Source organism: Rhinolophus ferrumequinum, chromosome 17 (genome assembly GCF_004115265.2).
Source record: "Rhinolophus ferrumequinum isolate MPI-CBG mRhiFer1 chromosome 17, mRhiFer1_v1.p, whole genome shotgun sequence".
In the NCBI taxonomy this organism is placed as follows: domain Eukaryota; kingdom Metazoa; phylum Chordata; class Mammalia; order Chiroptera; family Rhinolophidae; genus Rhinolophus; species Rhinolophus ferrumequinum.
Window position 1 is genome coordinate 50,031,095 of NC_046300.1, and position 18,130 is coordinate 50,049,224.

An 18,130-nucleotide genomic window follows, 5' to 3' on the forward strand; every position below is an offset into this window, starting at 1 on the left:
AACAGATAAATAAAAACAATGAGATACACACACACACACACACACACACACACACACACACACACATCAGCCAATGGTGATTTATAAGTCTTTTGATTTTATCATTGAAGTAAGTTATTCTTTCTTTCCTTTCTCACTTTTATATATGCATACATGTGTAAAGCCTCTTGTTTAAAACTGACCACTATTGAAACAGCCAGCAAATGTCATGATTAGCACGAACAGCTTTAAAAATCTAAATGAGAGTAAAATTCACGGAGTCAGATAATGTTAACATTAGCCAAATAGACAATGGTGCTAATGCCGTGCTCCCGTTCAGGCATCAAATGCACCAATAGGATTTACTTTCCACATTTCAGTGGGTTTCACCTGTGTTAGTTCCTGAAGAGTGTCTATATCTCCACCAGGGTGTCTCCAGAGAAAAGGTCCTTCTGCATACACCCAGTCCAAAAAGTTAAGACAGATCGAGTCTGGTTCTTACTAGATTATTTTTTCCTGATATCTCTTTCCAGTATTGAGGATAAGGGATATTGCAATGGTAGAAGAAGTGGAAGATATGGGGGAGGGGAAGGAATTGGTCATTGAAAGGGGTAGGTACAGAAGACTTTTTTGCTCTAGGAATAGGAGGGAAGGCCCAGGGATTTTTTGGAGGAGGGTCTCTGCATAGCCACGTATTCTGCTCGTGTCACCTTTCCCAGATCTATGTGTCCATCCTTTTTGCCCTGATGCTTTTACCAACTAATTTGTACAGTGTTATTGTCATGACCTTCTACTATCAGCTGTCTCCTTGCCATGGAGTGTGAAAACTGGAAGACCTGGGTGCCATCTGTTTCCATTCTGTTCCCACTGCTCCTTGGCATGTGATACCCAGAGAATGGCCTCTGGGGATTCCCAGGCCATTGGTAGACTTAAGCTCATGGAGAAAGGAGAGAATGCCAAGGGGTTAGTTCCCTTCTGTTCAAGCTACATTTGAGAAAGTGCAAGAAAAAAGAATGTCTCTTTTCCTGCATTCCCCTCTCACATTCCCAGATCCTACATACCTTAAAGAATCAATGGTACTTCTTTCAAAATGTTCCATCTGCTATTTAAAAATGTTCTCAGATGTGTTTTCCCACCTCATTGTACTATACTTTTCCTATCAAAGCAAAGGTTATTGACAGAACCAACAGTTGAACGGCCTGTCTTTGCTTCCACTGGAGGGGAATTAAGTGACACTGGCTGCCGTTTAAATACATTTTTATTTGGAAGGCTATACTCTCAAAATGGCTTATCTCCCAGGACCTTATGCCTGCAATTTACCCCAACTGCCACTAGAAGGTGGCAATCTCTTTTCATGGAGTGCAAGTTGGTGTTCACACCAGGTGTTAGAAGGAAGACCCAGCAGAAATACAGCTGTGTGCTCGCAAATTGTATATAATATATACACAAATATACAGACATAAATATTTATTATGTTATACATTTATATGATGTCCTCTGTTTAAGTAGTCAATATGTTGATCAACTTTAATAAGAAAAGAAAAGCAAACATAAGAGAAGCAAAGTAGAGAAGAAACCTGATATTTGAGGAGAGTTAATGAACTGGCCTTTGTTCTTGGCTTAGAACCTCTCTCTTCCTGAGCTGAGTTCCCCATTTATGCCCAACCTTCTCTTGGAGCCCAAGCCTCCAGGGCTAAGCAGATCTGGCAGGAAGGTCTGCTGAAAACCACCTGCTAGCCCTCAATTGGGGTGCCAGATATGCTGCCCTTAACTCAAATATCTGCTCAGGGTCTGGCATCCAGCTTGCCTCCTTTCTCTGGGGTTGGGCCCTCACCCGCAGGATCCTCCAGCGGCAGGAGAAACAGAGGATCCTGCCACTGGCTCTGGCAAGCCCCCTCTAATGGAGATGGGAAGAAGCTATCATAGCAGGTGCCCGTCAAAGGTAGCAGCACTGTAGCCACAACTAGCCCCAGTCTAGCGGGGCCTGCTGGGATACTGGCAGTGCTTGCAACCCGTCTGCCTTCCTGTCCTCTTTTCCGCGTTTTCGTACATCTCTTCCTGGTGCAGTCCAAAGAAGACTGGTTCTGTGACTTCTAGCTCAGGCTCTTTTTTCAAAGAAGAGAAACTTATATTTGTTATGAAGGTTTTACACAAAGTTCTAATGACAGTGGTTTTTCATGCAATCCTAAAGAGTCGCCATTGCCCCAAATTACTATCTAGTGCCATGTAGTATTTGGGTACTTTGGGGGGTACCTAAATTTCTTGCCTGGTGGGAAGGACACACAACCACTCACCTTAGGAATGTTGGGGCCATTTTCCCTTTGGCCTTTCTGGCCTCGGCTGTGCCCCCCTGTGTGGGAGGTATGTGGCACTTGGGGCCCTCTCCAGGGATATCTAGAGCTACCTAGGTCCTTATGGCTGATACTGACACTTGTACAAATCAGGACTCTTCTGTTGTAAGAGTTGCAAATCCAATCCATGCTCATTTGGGGAAAACGAAAAATCACTTACTGCCTCAAATAACTCAATAATAGGGAAAAAACATGGGTAGAGGTGATCTTAGGGGCAAAGGTATCTAGGGACTGGTACCCTCCCTCCCTATTTCTCTTCCTTCTTCTCCCTCTCCGCCCCTCCCTCTCCTTCTCCTTCATCACACACACACACACACACACCCCTTTCCTCCTATCTCTTGGTTGGCTTTATTTATTTTCCCAGTTGCTGCTCTGTGGGGAGGGGACAGGGTTGTCAGGCTTACATTCCTTAGATTGTACACAAAAGAGAAGAGAGAGTTTTCCCTATTTGCTACAGGTAGGAAAAAAGGAAAAAACCCAGGTAGCCTATCTTGAATTACCTGGCTAATTAATAAATTAATCAGTATGGTCTGGGCAGGATGCATGCGTGTGTGTGTGTGTGTGTGTCGTGCTCTGGTTGGCTCAACCTGGGTTTAATGCCCAACCATATGCAGGATGGAAGAGTTTAGCTGCCAAGAGAACTTGTGTGTGGAAGGGTTGAAGAGGATTTCCCTAAAAGAAGGGGGTGCTATTTGCAAAAGAAGAGAAGAAAGATGCAGGGCAATGTTTAAAACCGTTTCCCTGCATGGTACCGTTCATAACTATTCTTAAGTATAAAACATGTGGATGAGACGGCAATGCAGCAGGGAACTTATGCCTGATGTCGATAAGCTGACTTCCAGAAAGAATTCTGAATCTGTCGCGTAACCTCTGACAGATATCAGTAAATACAGGATTGTTTTACTTTGGTTCAAGCTAGTCCTGAAGAAGATAGCGCCTCTGTAATGGGAGCCAGTGTGCCCACCCCAGCCAGCCCTCTGCATCCGCCTCATTAGCTTTTCTGTCTTCCCTGAAGGACTCGGGGTTCCTTGGGGTAAGACCTATGTCTGATTGCTAGTTGTCTTCCAGAACATGGCATGGAACTTGGCACACAGCTGATGCTCAAAGAATGTTTATCAAAGGAATCAATGAATAATAATGACGAGGCCAGCAGCAAACCCCACAAATGTGCTGTCACCCTATCTGGGGCCACACCTGAAAGCCGTCTGCATTGCCAACTAGTGTCATCAGTGGGCAACTAATCGAGCATTAGAAGTAGAGGCTTGGCCTCACGGTGTGTACCTCACACATGAATCTAAATGCATATTCATATGAACGCACATGTATGATTAACTTGGGAAGCCAACAGGAAGCAGTCAATCTGTTGAGCAAGTTTCTGTTTTATAAACCAGGTGTTCGGTATTATTATTCATCATTTCCTTTGATACCAGAATGGTCCCCATTATGTAGCATCGGAAATGAAGGAAATGGCATAATATACACGTATTATACAGCAGAGCACCACAACCACGCATTTTGGAGGCCTGTTCAAAGCCTGGGCAAGTGTAACTGAATGGCAGTTCATTTTAGGATTCCTACTTGGACTTAAGTTAATGGGATTTTGCCCAGATGGACCATGGTGATCCCCGCCCTCCCATTTCTACCCTTTAGAAAATGACTGTTGACTCTACGTCTGCGTTTTTCTTGGAAGCAACATGTATGAATCATAAGCAGCTCTTGCCTCAGCAGCTGCTACAGGTTAAGGGGCCACAGAAAAGCAGGGACCCCCTAGTGTTTGGGGACAGTGTGTGTCTGGCTGTGGTTGACTGCATAACTTCTGCTTGGTGGTCTGAAAAAAAAAAAACTTTTGCCACTGGCTGCTCTTTCCTATGGCAGGAGTACAAAATGCCTTTCGATCATAAAGTACTTACAGTGCAAATTAACTTTCAAATTGATGTTCGTTCTCCATGAAGTGTTTAAGGTTCACAGAACCCAGACCTGAGGAGACTGGGAAAGATGGAGCTGGTGGGTACAGAAGGGCATCTTTATGTTGTGCAAGTGCTATTTCCAGGCTCCTGCCAGCCCTCGTGGCCATGCGGGTAAGCTTATACATCAGGCAGGTACAGATTAGGGTTCCGGCCAAGCCAGTCCAAATCTGGCCCAAAAATGCCCCCAGGAGAGCAGGTGAGCTCATAGCAAAGTAGCTAGACTGAGCTCACTGCATTTCCTCTGTTTACCTGGGGCTGGTTACACATGAATGGTTTCAGTACAAATGTAATATTATGGGGATTTTTTTTTTTTTAGGTCACAATGCAGTAATTACATTTGGAATTAGCCCCTGAATGGAGTTGTCACTATATTCTGGCTTAATATTTGGAAGTGAGCTTCTCATGATCTTATGTTTGTGCCAGATTAATGACCAATGATTTGTAATTTACTTTTACTGGTTATAAGAAAAAAGCTACAGTTCTTATTGTCAATCATGTGTTTTGATTTCATTCATGATACTTGTTGGCATTGCTTGAAATTTTGATTTGAGTTGCAAAGTGGAAGTTGCCCAGGGTTCTGGATCGATTCAAATCAGTTTTCTTCATAGCAGTAAGGATTACATAAAGAGTCAGAATGTGGGAACACTTCTGATTCTGAGAGAAATGTTTACTGTGGGTTTGTTCTGCCTTTGAAAATGACCTTGCATACCCTCAGTGGGAGCCATATTGTACTTTATGTATTTTAGCAAGATGTTGGAACCATGTTTTCACACACTGGTTGGCAATAATGACTATCAGCATCATCTCGTAGTTAATTTTATTTAATTATTAATATTCTGATAAAGTTTTGTTTTTTTACTTAGTCTACCATCCAAATTAGGCTGCCCCAAATAATAAATTACGTAATTGCCACATGTATTAGTAAGGGTTCTCCAGAGAAATAGAACAATAGGAGACATATATGTGTATATTTTTTCTATATCATTTTCTTTGCATGTTTATTGAGAGAGAGAGATTTTAAGGAATTACCTCACAGAATCATGGGGGCTGACATGTCTGAAATCTGTAGGGCAGGCTGGAAATCCAGGAAAAGTTGAGGTTGCAGTCTTGAGTCTGGAGGCAGTCTGGAAGCAGAATTCCTTCTTTCTTAGGGCATCTGTGTTTTCTCTTAAGACCTTGAACTGACTGAATAAGACATACTCACATTGTGGAGAGGACAAGAAGGGTAATCTGCTTTATCAGTATCTACTGATTTAAATGTTAATCACATCTAGAAACTCATGAGAGAATCTCCATTAACATTCAGACTGGTGTTTGACAAAACAGATCGGCACCATGCCAGGCCAAGTTGACACATAAAATTAACCATCACACCATGAATCCTCAGTTCTTGAGGGACCATGAGGTTTTTGCCTCGTCTCGCATATTTATCATGGGGGAATGTAGGCCCATCTTGATGTGGATGTAAAACTAATAAAAACATGGCTCCTCTATTCCTGTTATACGTTTTCCCCAACTACGACAAGCTTCCCTTTAGGTATTCTGATGATTGAGGGTGGCAAGGATTATGCTACAATGGTGCTTCTCAAGTTTTAATATGCATACTAATTATTAAAATAAAGATTTGACTCAGAGGGCCTAGAGTGGGGCTTGGGATTATACATTTCTAATGCACTCAAGTGCTACTGTTCTACGTACTACATTATGAGTAGTGAGAACCAGTAGCTCGAAGAATCTACTGGAAGAACAAGAATGGTGGATGATGGACTGAGTTTAGTAACCTTGCCTCGAGAGGCCAGCCCATCCCTGGGGACTTCAGTCCATGGGGGTTCTAGATTTTAGGGTCTTCTCTTTATAATGCTTCTACTCAAGAAGACTGAGGGAGCAGCGCCTGATTTTGCTGTGGAATTAAAGCTATGGAGAAGTACCTAAACATCAGAAAACTCTCTAGACTGAAGACAGTGGATTCTCCTTCACAAATTGCTTCCCGTGAGGCTTCAGTGGGCTATGTAAACAGCACGTATCCCTCTCCCACCAGACTTGCCATGCCAATATGGGTTCCTAACAGCAGTGCTACATGCCTTGCTTTCATTTTGGACTCTGCTCTTGACTAGCCATGTGACCTTGAAGGCAGGGAAAGGAAACTAGCATCCTTTGAGCACCTTCTTATGCCAGGTACCATGATGGACAGTTTCACCTTCTATCATCATGGCAACAATGCTGGGGAATCACTGGGATTATGTTATCTGAGAACATGGAGGCTTAGCTCACACAGATAACAAACATTCAAAGCTGAGAATTAGAACCAGGTTTGGCTTGGACCAAAGCCTGCTGTGGTGTAGAAGTCTGTTTCCTCATTTGTTATTGAGGTGGAGTAGGGGTCCTTGTCTGTCTCCCAACGCTGTGTGAAAAGCAGATAAGATGGTGGGTCTCGATGCATTTGTATGCAACTCATATGGTTACAGAAGTGTTTTGTGTGCAATATATCAAGGGTTGTTCTTCCATGAGAAATGTTTAGTTTCTGAGCAGTGATTTTAGGGATTGGATGATCAAGTTATTTTTGTATTTCTGTGTTGTTTGTTTTTCATCTGGGACTGGCATGCAAAGATCAGTAGAGGTCCAAAAAAGTCTTGACTCAACTACATTGAGGAGAATAAATGTTTCCAGATTCCATTGTTTTCAGCAGGGACCACTCATAAGACTCCTTACACTCATGCTTTCTGATCCTTAATTTTCAGATTAAGGAGAAGCATTAACATTGCACATATTGAACATAAATGTCTGCAGAGTAAAAATATAAAATTAATCTACGTTAATAAAATAAAATGAATTAAGTAAGATCCAACAAGGCTTTATTGGAACCAATATGGCTGAATGTAGTGACCACATCAGTTGGAGTGACTGATGGCGACTGACTTTGTTTCCCCAGCCAGGGGCTGGGATCCTCACCTTCCGATTAGGGTAAAGGGACATTACACTTTCTCGAGCCAAAGGCTCTAGTGGGCACTGGTCCATTGCCAATGATCCCTGGTGAGGAAAGGGTAAGACAGGGAGGATGGCCTCCCGCCCTGTGGTTTCTAGATCATTCTCAGGTAACTGGCTTTTCTCTCTCCATCCAGCTCGCCGATGATCAGGGTCTTGTCCTGATGACCACTGTCGCCATGCCCGTGTTTAGTAAGCAGAACGAAACCGTGAGTACAGTGGCTGTGCTTCCTGCTCGATGCTTTAGGAGGGTGGTTTTCTGAGACCCCCTCTGACTCAAGTGATGGTGACCTTTATTTATTTATTTTAAGGATAGAAGGTATATAATTTCTCCTCGTGTCTCGTCCTTCTGTTAGAATCATGAAATCAAGCACAGATGAGAGGAACGCAAGCAGGCATCGTTTTTACAACGTGCATCACTTTTCCAAAATTGAAGGGTTTAATAACCAGAGGAAGGAAAACCGCAGAGAGAATCCTGCTGGATTATGGTGGACAGCTGTTCTATGATTTATAGTTAACAGCTTTGTGTTAGCTTCCTAGGGCTGTGGCAACAAAGTGCCACAAACAGGGTGGCTTAAAACAATAGAAGTTTGTTCTTACAATTCTGGAGGCTGGAAGTCCAAAATCAAGGTGTTGGCAGGGCCATGCTTCCTCTGAAGGCTCTAGGGAAGAATCCTTCTCTGCCTCTTCCGTGGCCCCAGACTTCCCTTGGCTTCTGGCAGCACAACTCCAATCTTGGCCTCAGTCTTCCCATGACCTTTTTCTCTCATGTGTCTCTATCCTCTCCTCTTCTTATAAGGACACCAGTCATTGGATATAGGGCCCATCCTAAATCCAGGATGATTTCAGAGCTCGAGATCCTTAACTAATTACACCTGCAATGATGCTTTTTGCAGACACGGTCACATTGTGAGGTTCTGGGTGGACTTGAATGTGGGTGAAACAATGAATGATAGCGAATAGTAGCAAATATATTCTTCTGGAAGGCATTTCTAATATCGGACAGTTTCAGCACATCACGTTGACCTTGGAAACTGGGACGCTAGAGGCCTCTTCCTTCACCTTAGTTCTTGGTTTCAACTGACTGCTAAAACTGTTAGGGTTATTTTCTTCTTTCTCTGACTATTTAGTCTCTCTCTCCTGGGCACCAGATGGCAGTGTAAATTGAGAAAGCAGTTAACACACTATAAGTCTTTCCTGTAGAAAGCTTCCATAAGAGAAACTGATTAATGATCGCAGTCCTTAGCTGCTGAAACTTTAGTGCTTCTGCACATCCATTCTTTATTTTCAGCAGACAGAAGAAAACTAGCTTCTTGGTATGGGTGTGTTTAGATTGTAGTTGTTAATGTTTGGCCTGAGAAGCTGCCATTCTTGTCTAGTAATACATTTTTTTGGGGGGGGTGGGAGTAACAGAAGCTTCCTCTAGGAGATCTGGGTTAATCCTCAACCTCTGTTCGTTTGGAGAAGGCATCAGACAGTGATCTGTGGTATGTGGCTTCTCACAAGGTTCTATTTTTTTCTACCCAATTAACTTACTATTGTTTTGTTTAATGTTTGTTTGCAACAGAGATCAAAGGGCATTCTTCTGGGCGTGGTTGGCACAGATGTCCCAGTGAAAGAGCTTCTGAAGACCATCCCCAAATACAAGGTACTGCATCACTTATTTAATAGTCAAGGGCCAAATGTCCAAGATAAATTATCTTGGACATTACAACCTGCCATAGAAATGATAAAAACACAAAGTAAAGAGGCCGTTCTATCCTTCTACTCTCTTTCTTGCATGCTTTGAAAAAGCAAACAAACAAAAAAACAGTAACAGTCTGTGAAGATCTAAGTAGGTCTATACAGGTCTACGCAGGTCTAACTTCTCTGATGGTCTCCTGACTCACCCCAGTCTGTGGACCCTCTAACATCTGTTACCTCTTAACAGAAACTCAATGAGGCACAAAGAAAAATGGCCTCTGACTCTATTGAATAAGTATTCCCTCTATCTTGAAAGGTGATGAGGTATAAATTAATATTTCTCACTTAATGCTAAATTAAAATCCATAGAACTAAGAGAATTATAAGGTTTTTTTGTTTTGTTTTGTTTTTTGTTTTGTTCTGTTTTTTGGTTTGTCTTTTTAACTTTGAACCTAATTGAAGGGGTGAAGTAGGAAATTTTGGAACAAAGAAGATAGGGCAGGCCTTGGTAGGCCACTGCTTTGGGAGTTTAGAACAGCGTACAGGGCATTCATCGTGACCTCCAGCCTCCTGGTACCCACAGCCCTCCTCCGCGTGGGATGCTGAACCTTTACCATCCTGGGTTCAGGTACCTGTGGGCTTCATAGCCACTGGGCCTTTGCTAACCTAGAATGTCCAAAAGAATGATGGGTTAACTGAATGACTAGGCGAGTGCATGCTGGGATTCTCTGCCGTCTTTAAAAATGGGGTTTTTCAGATGGAGGGACTATCACTTATGGGGGGATATAACTATTATGTTGCTTTGTACACCTGAAACTAATTAAAAAAGTAAAACTGGGGTTTTCTAAGACTTTTGACACGCCTAGGGAAAGGCTTATGATACAGGGTCATGTGCATTAGGCAGGACTCTTAAGTTGGATGACAGGGATAGGCGTACCTTTTGACAGAGTGTTGGAATAAGAACAAGGGAGTGGATTAGCCAGTCACCAGGCATCACAGCAAACTCTTGTCCAAGCAAGTCAGCTGAACGGATGGCTGCAGCCAAAGTGATCAGGTCACCCCACAGGGGGTTGGATGCAAAATGAGAGGCGCAGAAAATGGCTGTTTAAAAAAAGCACCATTTTGCGGCACAAGACAGGGTGCTTCGTGGTACACTATTAGCAGATAACATTGGCCGAGTACTTGACGCCGTGCAGAATGCATCTCCCACTTCGTGTTAACAGAGCTTTGTCAGAGCAGTGCAGTGCTGTTGTACTTATTCTATGCATAAGGAAACTCAAGTTCATAGGGAGTGTGTTCACAGAGCTCAGGGCCACATGCATAGGAAGTGCTGAGTGTACTTTGAGCCAGGTCCATATGAGTCCTAGACCCACGTGCTTGTAACAGACGTAAGCCACTCACACACCACTGCGTGATTTGTTGCCGTGTTCATATACCATCTGTATCATTATTTACTTAATATTTCATTTGTAAATCAGCTCAAAACTTTCTTCACTTCAATAGATTTTAATAGGAAGCACCATAGCACCATTTAAAAAGAAAAACCAGTGTGATTTGCCATTATAAAAGATGCAATTGTAAAAAAAAAAATCATAAAACTAATAGCATTAAATGATTGCTTTGTAATCTAAGTTTCTGAATTTGAGTCTGTTCTCTTTAAGGTAGTAGTAAAGTTGACTGTTAAAGCTGTATATTAAATGGAAACTTTCTTTTTGATAGAATTGGAAGGGTAGAAGACATTTTAAAAGGGCTGACTCTCAGTAACTAAGAGTAAGTTTAATACCAGGCCCATATGCCACCTAAAATTATCTTGCTCTACACTCTATTTTTCCTGAGAAATCAGAACAGTCCAGGAGAAGATGATGGAGGGCTGCAGAGTGAGGACCATGGGGGTTGTTCATCCTGAGGTGGTGGGTACCCCTGCCTTCTGGGGCTCCCCTCCGGTCTGGGCATCAGTGTCATCACCAGCATCTGTACGCCCGTGCTGCACCCCCACCTGGCAGCCCAGGCTTCTCAGAGTCCCCAGAGGGTTTGACTTTACCCACTGCTTCCTGTCTGGTCCAAAAATCACCTTCATAAGAAAGAAAAGAAAAAAATGAACTCTAAGTTAAAATCAGGTGTCCAGGCTCATAAAAGGTGGCCTCCTTAGCAAAAACTCTCTTGTTCGGGTTTGTTGAGGTGAGAAAGGCCTTCTTCCTACTGCCACCCAGGGCCCTGACATCCAGCCTCTTCCACCTCGAAGGCTTTCACAGTTGGGGTTAAGTTTCCAGAGGCCCGATAGGACATCTGGTTGATCCAAACCCACATTATCAAGTGCTGGAAATGGTATAGCTGCCCCGAGACTGAAAGCACAGGGCTGAAGGAGAGAGGTGAGCTCCCTAAAGAAGGTGCACTTCATTTCATTCAAATCCCCAGAACTACATGCCCAGAATTGCAGGCTCACTGTCTAAGGAAGAGTGTCTTACACTTACACAATGATTCCAAACAATTCTTAAGCCTCTTATTTAATGTGAGAAGATGAAGAAACCTAAGTACAATGTCACTACTTGATATATGCCCAATAAATCAAGAAAGTATGAACATAATATGACACTGATACCAATTACCCTGTGGATCTATCTCTCAAAGCTTCCTCTACCTCACAAGCTCAGCTCTTTATGGCAGTGCTGTGTTTAATAATAGGTAGACACTGCCATTATACCCATTTTACAGCTACAGAAACTGAGAAACAGATAGTTTAACTATCTCACCAAGTCTCACAGCTAGCAAGCCGTGATTTTAGCTGCTATTTATTACCCTAAAACCATTAGGAACAATAAATGACAATGGTAATCATAATCATAATCATAGTTGAAATAATAGTTAGAATATTAACAATAACAGTAAGAGTTCAAATAAAATAAAACAAGAAAACATGTATTGAACTTTTTACTATGTGTCTGGTATGGTAAAAGTGCTTTATATGCACGATTCCCTTGGAATCCTTATTGTGCTCCCATGAAGTAGGTACAGCTTGGCCCCGTTTTTAGTTGAGGAAACTTGAAATAACTTTCTCAATGTAACTCATCTAGTGAAAGATGAGTGAAACACAGTGTAACAAGAAAATAGAGGAAGAGCAACTACAGAAATTTAAGCAGCAATGCCTGAAATACAGGCACTTCTGTTTTATGCTTTCCCAAGGGTCGGGCCGGGAACCGGAGACACAGATAGAACATACGTAAACCCCAGTCAGTCCTCCTCTGGTTCCCATAACACGCCTTGGGAAAAGGTGTGCGTGTCAGCCAGGGACAGCCATAGCGGGACAGGCCCCTCTCATCCAGGAGAGGAGAGCTCCAGGGAGGAGAGTGGGGATCACACCTTTCCCTCCTGATTAACACCTTGTAAAGATGAGTCAGCTCTTGGCTCTTGGGGTTTTCCCAGAAGATAGAATTCTTTCTTTTCCCTTAGCTTCATAGATTTTTCCCATAAGCAATCAGACTTCCTGTAATTTTTATTAAGAATTCCAGACACCCCAGCAATAATTTCCAGACACCATGGCCTCTGTTAAGGTAACAAGCCATTTTATAATTGGGTTCACTTCATTAGCCCAAAGCCCCTGCACTTGGAAGGGAAGCACCTCCTTCCCAGCTGTTGGACCACAAGACTGCTGGTCTCCGGGAGACCATGCTTCGGGATGAAGGCCTCTGGCAGCCCCAAGTGCTGGAACGCCTCGTGTCCGATCTGTTCTCTATTACTCCACGGAACGGCACATTAGAATGGACAGGAAGACTGGTTCTATTTCAGATGAAATAAAAATTAGAGATTTCATCAGGATATTGATTTGTGGCCAAAAGCAAATGTTGGACATTGTCATATTAGGAGCTTTTGGTTTTCTGAGAGATTCATCCACCGAGTGTGTTTTGAGATTTGCTCAGACTTTCTCTTCTTACATCTACATTAAGTTATATCCATATGTCACCAACCAAACAACAAAAAATTCTGATGTCATTTTCTCAGATTGTTCTCCCGGGAAGGATTTTAACCAGATAGTTTCTGAACATCAGGAAGACTTTCTCAGATATAGCTTGAGAAGAACTGGCTATGCACCTGCCATAGCAAATCAGCTTCTCCTTTTTGGCTCATTTTTGATACTTACTATAGTTCAGACTTTAAAGATGAATTAAATAATATTGGGTAAAGGGAAGAATGTCTTGAATAAACACAAACCTTAACCGCAGCCCCTGCCATGTGCCAGACAGTAAGCTTAGGGCGTAGAAGACAAAGATCAGTAAAATGGCTCCTTCCCCACAAAGCCCATTCTGATGGGGGAGGTACTGCCTTATCTAGAATGAGGCAAGGGAAGGAAAGACAGCCAGCTGAGCTGAGAGGTGGGAAAGTCACGTGTAGCGTTTTCATGCATAACAGTGAAGGTAGTCGTGGGAGAAATCTTGGAGTTTTATGGAAACACGGTCTGCAAAGGAAGAAACAATGGGAGGATCAGGAGAACCTTTTTGTAGGTGATGAACCTGAGGCTGAGCTTACAGCATGGATGAGAATTAGCTAGGGGGAGATGGGAAGGAGCGGTGCTCTAGGCCGCGAGTGCTGTGTGAGTGAAGGTCTTGGTAGGAGAGAAAACTGCAGGGGGGTTGTTGTTGCCGCCATGTTCCCTGAGAGGCAATGAGGGGAAGGAGGTAGGACTGGGTACCCACGTAGGAGCCAGACCCCAGGGACACCTGATGGACAGGTCCGTGGATTTTTATCTTACACGTGAAAGAGGTCTTTAGTGGGTTTTACGCAGGGGGGCAACAGAGCCAGAGGTATCTTTGACTTTGATCAGTCTGGAAGATGAGTTCGATGGGGCCAACCTTTGAGGCAGGAAGAGCAGGCAGCACCACTGTGGAAATCTATTACATTAAATCTTCACGGATGGCAGGGAAGCAAAGTTGAATCTGAGTAACTTCTGGAAGAAAAATTAGTGATTACTTGGATGAAGAAGTTGGGGATGAAAGAAAGAAACAAGTCTAAGGATGACACTGTCCTATCTAACTTGGGAGTGTGGGCAGGTGGTAGTGCCCCTGACAGAGAGAGAAGAGCAGAAAGAGCAGTGCTGAGGGAAGAGCTGCCATGATGGACCAGGTGAGTCCAACAGCCTGAGAGATCCCCAGGTGGAGATGACTGACATGCAGTTGGATACGTGGATCTGCCACCGAGGCGCGAGGCCACGGCTGGACCACAGAGCTGGAGATCAACAGCATCCACGTGGTTGCTGAAACTTACTGGGGGAGACAACGCTCCTATGAGAATCCTATGAAAAGGAGCAAACGCAGGCGTACGGAGTCTGGAAGCTGAGGGAATGAAGAGTGTAAAGGAAGAGGGTGCAGTTGGCTAGTTCAACCGGGAAGATGCAAGAGAGAGCTTTCCATAGGGTTTGGTGATTCAACTGTAGAGAAAGGTGTTCTGGTGGCATCTTGGCAGGTGGGCGTGGGGAGGGGACAGCAAAGGGAGATCCTAGTAGGCTGAGGCATAAAGGAGCAACAAGGAAGTGGAAATGGCATTTAAACAATAAGCATAGGACATTGGTGGGCAGGTCAGCTTAGCCTCCTCGTTTCCAGGGGACGAAGCAGAGTTCGGGTTAGGCTTGGAGGATCTGCATTCAATTCAATGTCCTTTATTGTTTCCCTGCTTCCTCCTTTTCCTCTTTTTCCTTTCCCCCATCCTCTTTCCTCCATCCCAACCACCCGGCCACATGTTTTTAACCACATGGCATGACCTTGGTCATCGTGGAACTTATATTCTCATGGGGAGACAGGCTTTAAATAATCAAAGGCTTTGACGGATTCCTTGATTACTTATTATAATCTAACTCACAAATAATTGATTATTATCGTTTTGATAAACGCTATACAGGAAAAGTAAAGGGCATTAAGGGAGCATATGCAAGGAACCCTACCTTCTTTGAAGTCTTACTTCCCCATAAGCAAACCAAGAACTGAAGTAACCTTCATTAGAAGGCACGGACGGTATTAGCGGACTGTAAAATATCATTTGGTCTCATTTTGAGTTCGAATTTCCAATCAAATACCACTTTTGCCTTGAATGGAGAAAGTCAGGCTCTCCGAGTCCTTTTTGACCCCTCCAGTTTGTATTAGACAGGAACACAGTAGTGGTAAGTAATGCAGTGTTTGCTGTGTCTGACATTTTTCCAAGAGACAGGATGAAAGAGACGATATACATCTCAAAGGATAGGAAATCTCTGGTTTATCTTTCACAGCATAACGAAATACACTTTTATCATTGGAGTCAAGTAGAATCTTATTAAAACTTGCTGTGCAAGGTAACTCCAGGAGAAAACATCGGTTGCCCTTGACTACCATGTGCATATTTGCTTTGTGTAATGCAAGGGAAACTTTTAATTGTCAGTGTTACATTCGTTAAGCTAAGAAGCAGACAGGGTCATTCTTGGTTTGTAAACTCTGTTGTCTGGATCATGTAATAGTATCATAGTCGAGAATGTGAGTGGCAGAGAATTTTAAAGAAAAGTAACAGTGAAGGCTCAGAACTATGAAATAACTTGTCAGAAAAAAATAGAGGATTTTTTTTTTCTTCTCCCCTTTCACTGCTCTGGCAAAAGTGGGTTACATTTTCTTTCTTCAGAGAGGGAGAGATCAGTATGAGTTTTATGCCACAGGCCATTTTAATACATGAATGATTTGTAGGTAAATTTATTGTAGCCAATGGGTGCAGTCAACTGTGTAATAGAAATATTGTCAAAAAGCTGGGATTATTATTTAAATAAGTGCAGTGTTAAATTTGATTACATACTTTTTAAAGCTAATAAAACATTTCATTGCTCTCAAAGTATTTCCCATAGTCCCATTTAGTCAGAAAACATAAATTAAGTGAGGTTCTGCATCGAAAATTACCCAGGCTTTGTGTCGATGGAAGCATGCATGGAAAAGCTTGGCAGCCTCACAATTTAAAGAGGAAAGGATATAAAAGGGGTTGGCAGGCTCCTCCGTAGGCTGGGGGGGAGGGACACTCTTATCCTTGAAGAATTATGAAAAATGACTGCCTGGGAGAGTGCAGGTTTGAGATGGCCCCTATGGGTGTGGAATTATAGGAAGCCTGGATGTGAGTCAGAGTCAGGCCCCCGTCTTTCCTTATCACAGATAGAAGACACTGAGGTTGATAAAATTCTGTTCACTTGGACACAGCGTCGTTCCAGAAACATTAGCCATTTTCTTTTTGTTTTCCTTTTTTTTTAATGTAATTGTTTTTGTTTTAAATAAATCAAAGTAAGGCCTTTGGATGCCAACATAGGGATGTGACATTTTAAATTGTGCTATTTGCTGAGCTTATACTGTGACAGGTCTTCATTTCCACCAAATGTCAAGGATCAGCGCCTTGCATTCATTTTAATGAAATATTGTGCTGATAAGGGTTATGAATGCCAAGTTTAAGCTGTAAATTACTAAATGTCGGGCTGCTTTATGCCTTGTGAATTCACCAGGGAGCAAGCTAATGAAGGTTTCTTTCTCACTTCCTCTTACAGTTAGGGATTCACGGTTATGCCTTTGCAATCACAAATAATGGATATATCCTGACGCATCCAGAACTCAGACCACTGGTAAGAGGAATGCTTATTTCTGTGTTTCTCCTTTTATGATTTTAGGATATTTTCTTCAGTTCTTCAGTGGCGATACTTTGTAGCAGTTTTTACCTTAAAAGCTCAATTCATAATATTGTCTCCTAAAGGTTGTTAACAGTTTATAACTAGTATTTTGACACATAATACATAAATAACATTGGATAAATATATTTACTATCTTGCTTTTGTATATAAAGTCATATTTAGTTATATGCATGTGTTTGTTTATTTTACATCTGCCAGTATATGGATTTTTTTTTTAACTCTAAACAGTTTGAAACATATAATAATGGGTACCTTTGTATGACAAATGGTCTCTCTCACTCCAACCTGAGACTGAGTTATTGCAGGTCACATTTGATACAACAAATTAGACCCAGGATCCCTGGAAATTCACTACAATGGTATTTGCCCCCAAATTACATTGCCAGTGCCTCCTGCGTTGAAGGGATTCAACAGTACCTTTTTGGTTTCATTGAAATGGTTGAGATTTTCTCCGTTTCCTGCCTAAGCCATATGCCGTAGCATTGTTTGGAGACCTGATGTGTCAACCATTTTCTTTCAGCATCATTTGCACTTTCTCTGAAGTGTGTGAGGTTAGGCCCAACCTAGAACAGCTCATGATATCGTTGTCCAGCTCCATCTTTGGGGAGAGGCTGTCTAGAGCCCTGTGTTGAGGAGAACACTGAAGGGCAGCCAGGCTTGTCGGATAGGAGGCCCTGGTCCACTGAGTATCTCCTGTGGATGCTGGAAGGGCATCGGCAGTGACTGCCATGGGTTTGGGTCGCTTTCGGTGTGTGTGTGTATTTAGATCATTTGAAAACAGATACAAAGGTATAAAGAGTAGTACAGTAAATTCTGCTTTGGAAAGTTAAGAATGTATAGGTTGTTTCTTGTAGCAATCCTCACACACACATACATATTCACACATACTCATCCACCCAGATGCCTTTTTCTCTTTCATCGAGATTAGAAAATAGAGGCAGTGCCTGCTATGCAAATGTTTATGGGAGAAGCATTGTGGGAACCAGTTTGCTTCTCGCTTGAATCATTGTTTAGAAAAGTTCATGTTTGAGCTCCATCATCATCCAACTTTGCTCTAATCGCCCTGGTATTAATGGAGTCATGGCCACATCATGTGGATCCCATATGCACATTTTAAGATGGGAATTATGGTAATATTTGATTTCAACAATCTTTTTTTTTTTTATTTTTAATCAGAAAAGGATTGGGTTAACTAGCTGGCTAATTCCAAATGTAACTCAGAATTATTGAAAAGTCTGACTGAAAAAAGCTACTGACTTTGTAAGGACATTTAAGTCTAAAAACATATATAAGTCTAAAAGCTTGGCGTCTGACCCATTTCTAAGCCACCCAGTAGGGGTTGTCTGTTGGGAGTGGTAGGAGTTCTGTGTTTGGTGTGGCTGAGTCTGGGCTCCTAGTGCTTATTGATTCCAAGTTGGAGTGGAACAGGGTAAATGAAACAATCAAACGTGGATCTTCTGCCAGTGAGTGAATTAGCTTCCCATTTATCAGCCTTT

The 18,130-nt window shown here is 42.6% G+C and overlaps 1 protein-coding gene across 1 annotated transcript in view; it reads left to right on the top strand.

Moving 5' to 3' along the window:
• Positions 1–18,130, top strand: part of CACNA2D3 (calcium voltage-gated channel auxiliary subunit alpha2delta 3) — an 841,437-nt gene that overhangs the window by 618,238 nt on the left and 205,069 nt on the right. Inside the window, 3 exon segments of the mRNA XM_033132710.1 lie at positions 7,417–7,488; positions 8,847–8,927; positions 16,494–16,568. Coding sequence (XP_032988601.1) covers positions 7,417–7,488; positions 8,847–8,927; positions 16,494–16,568 — 228 coding nt within the window.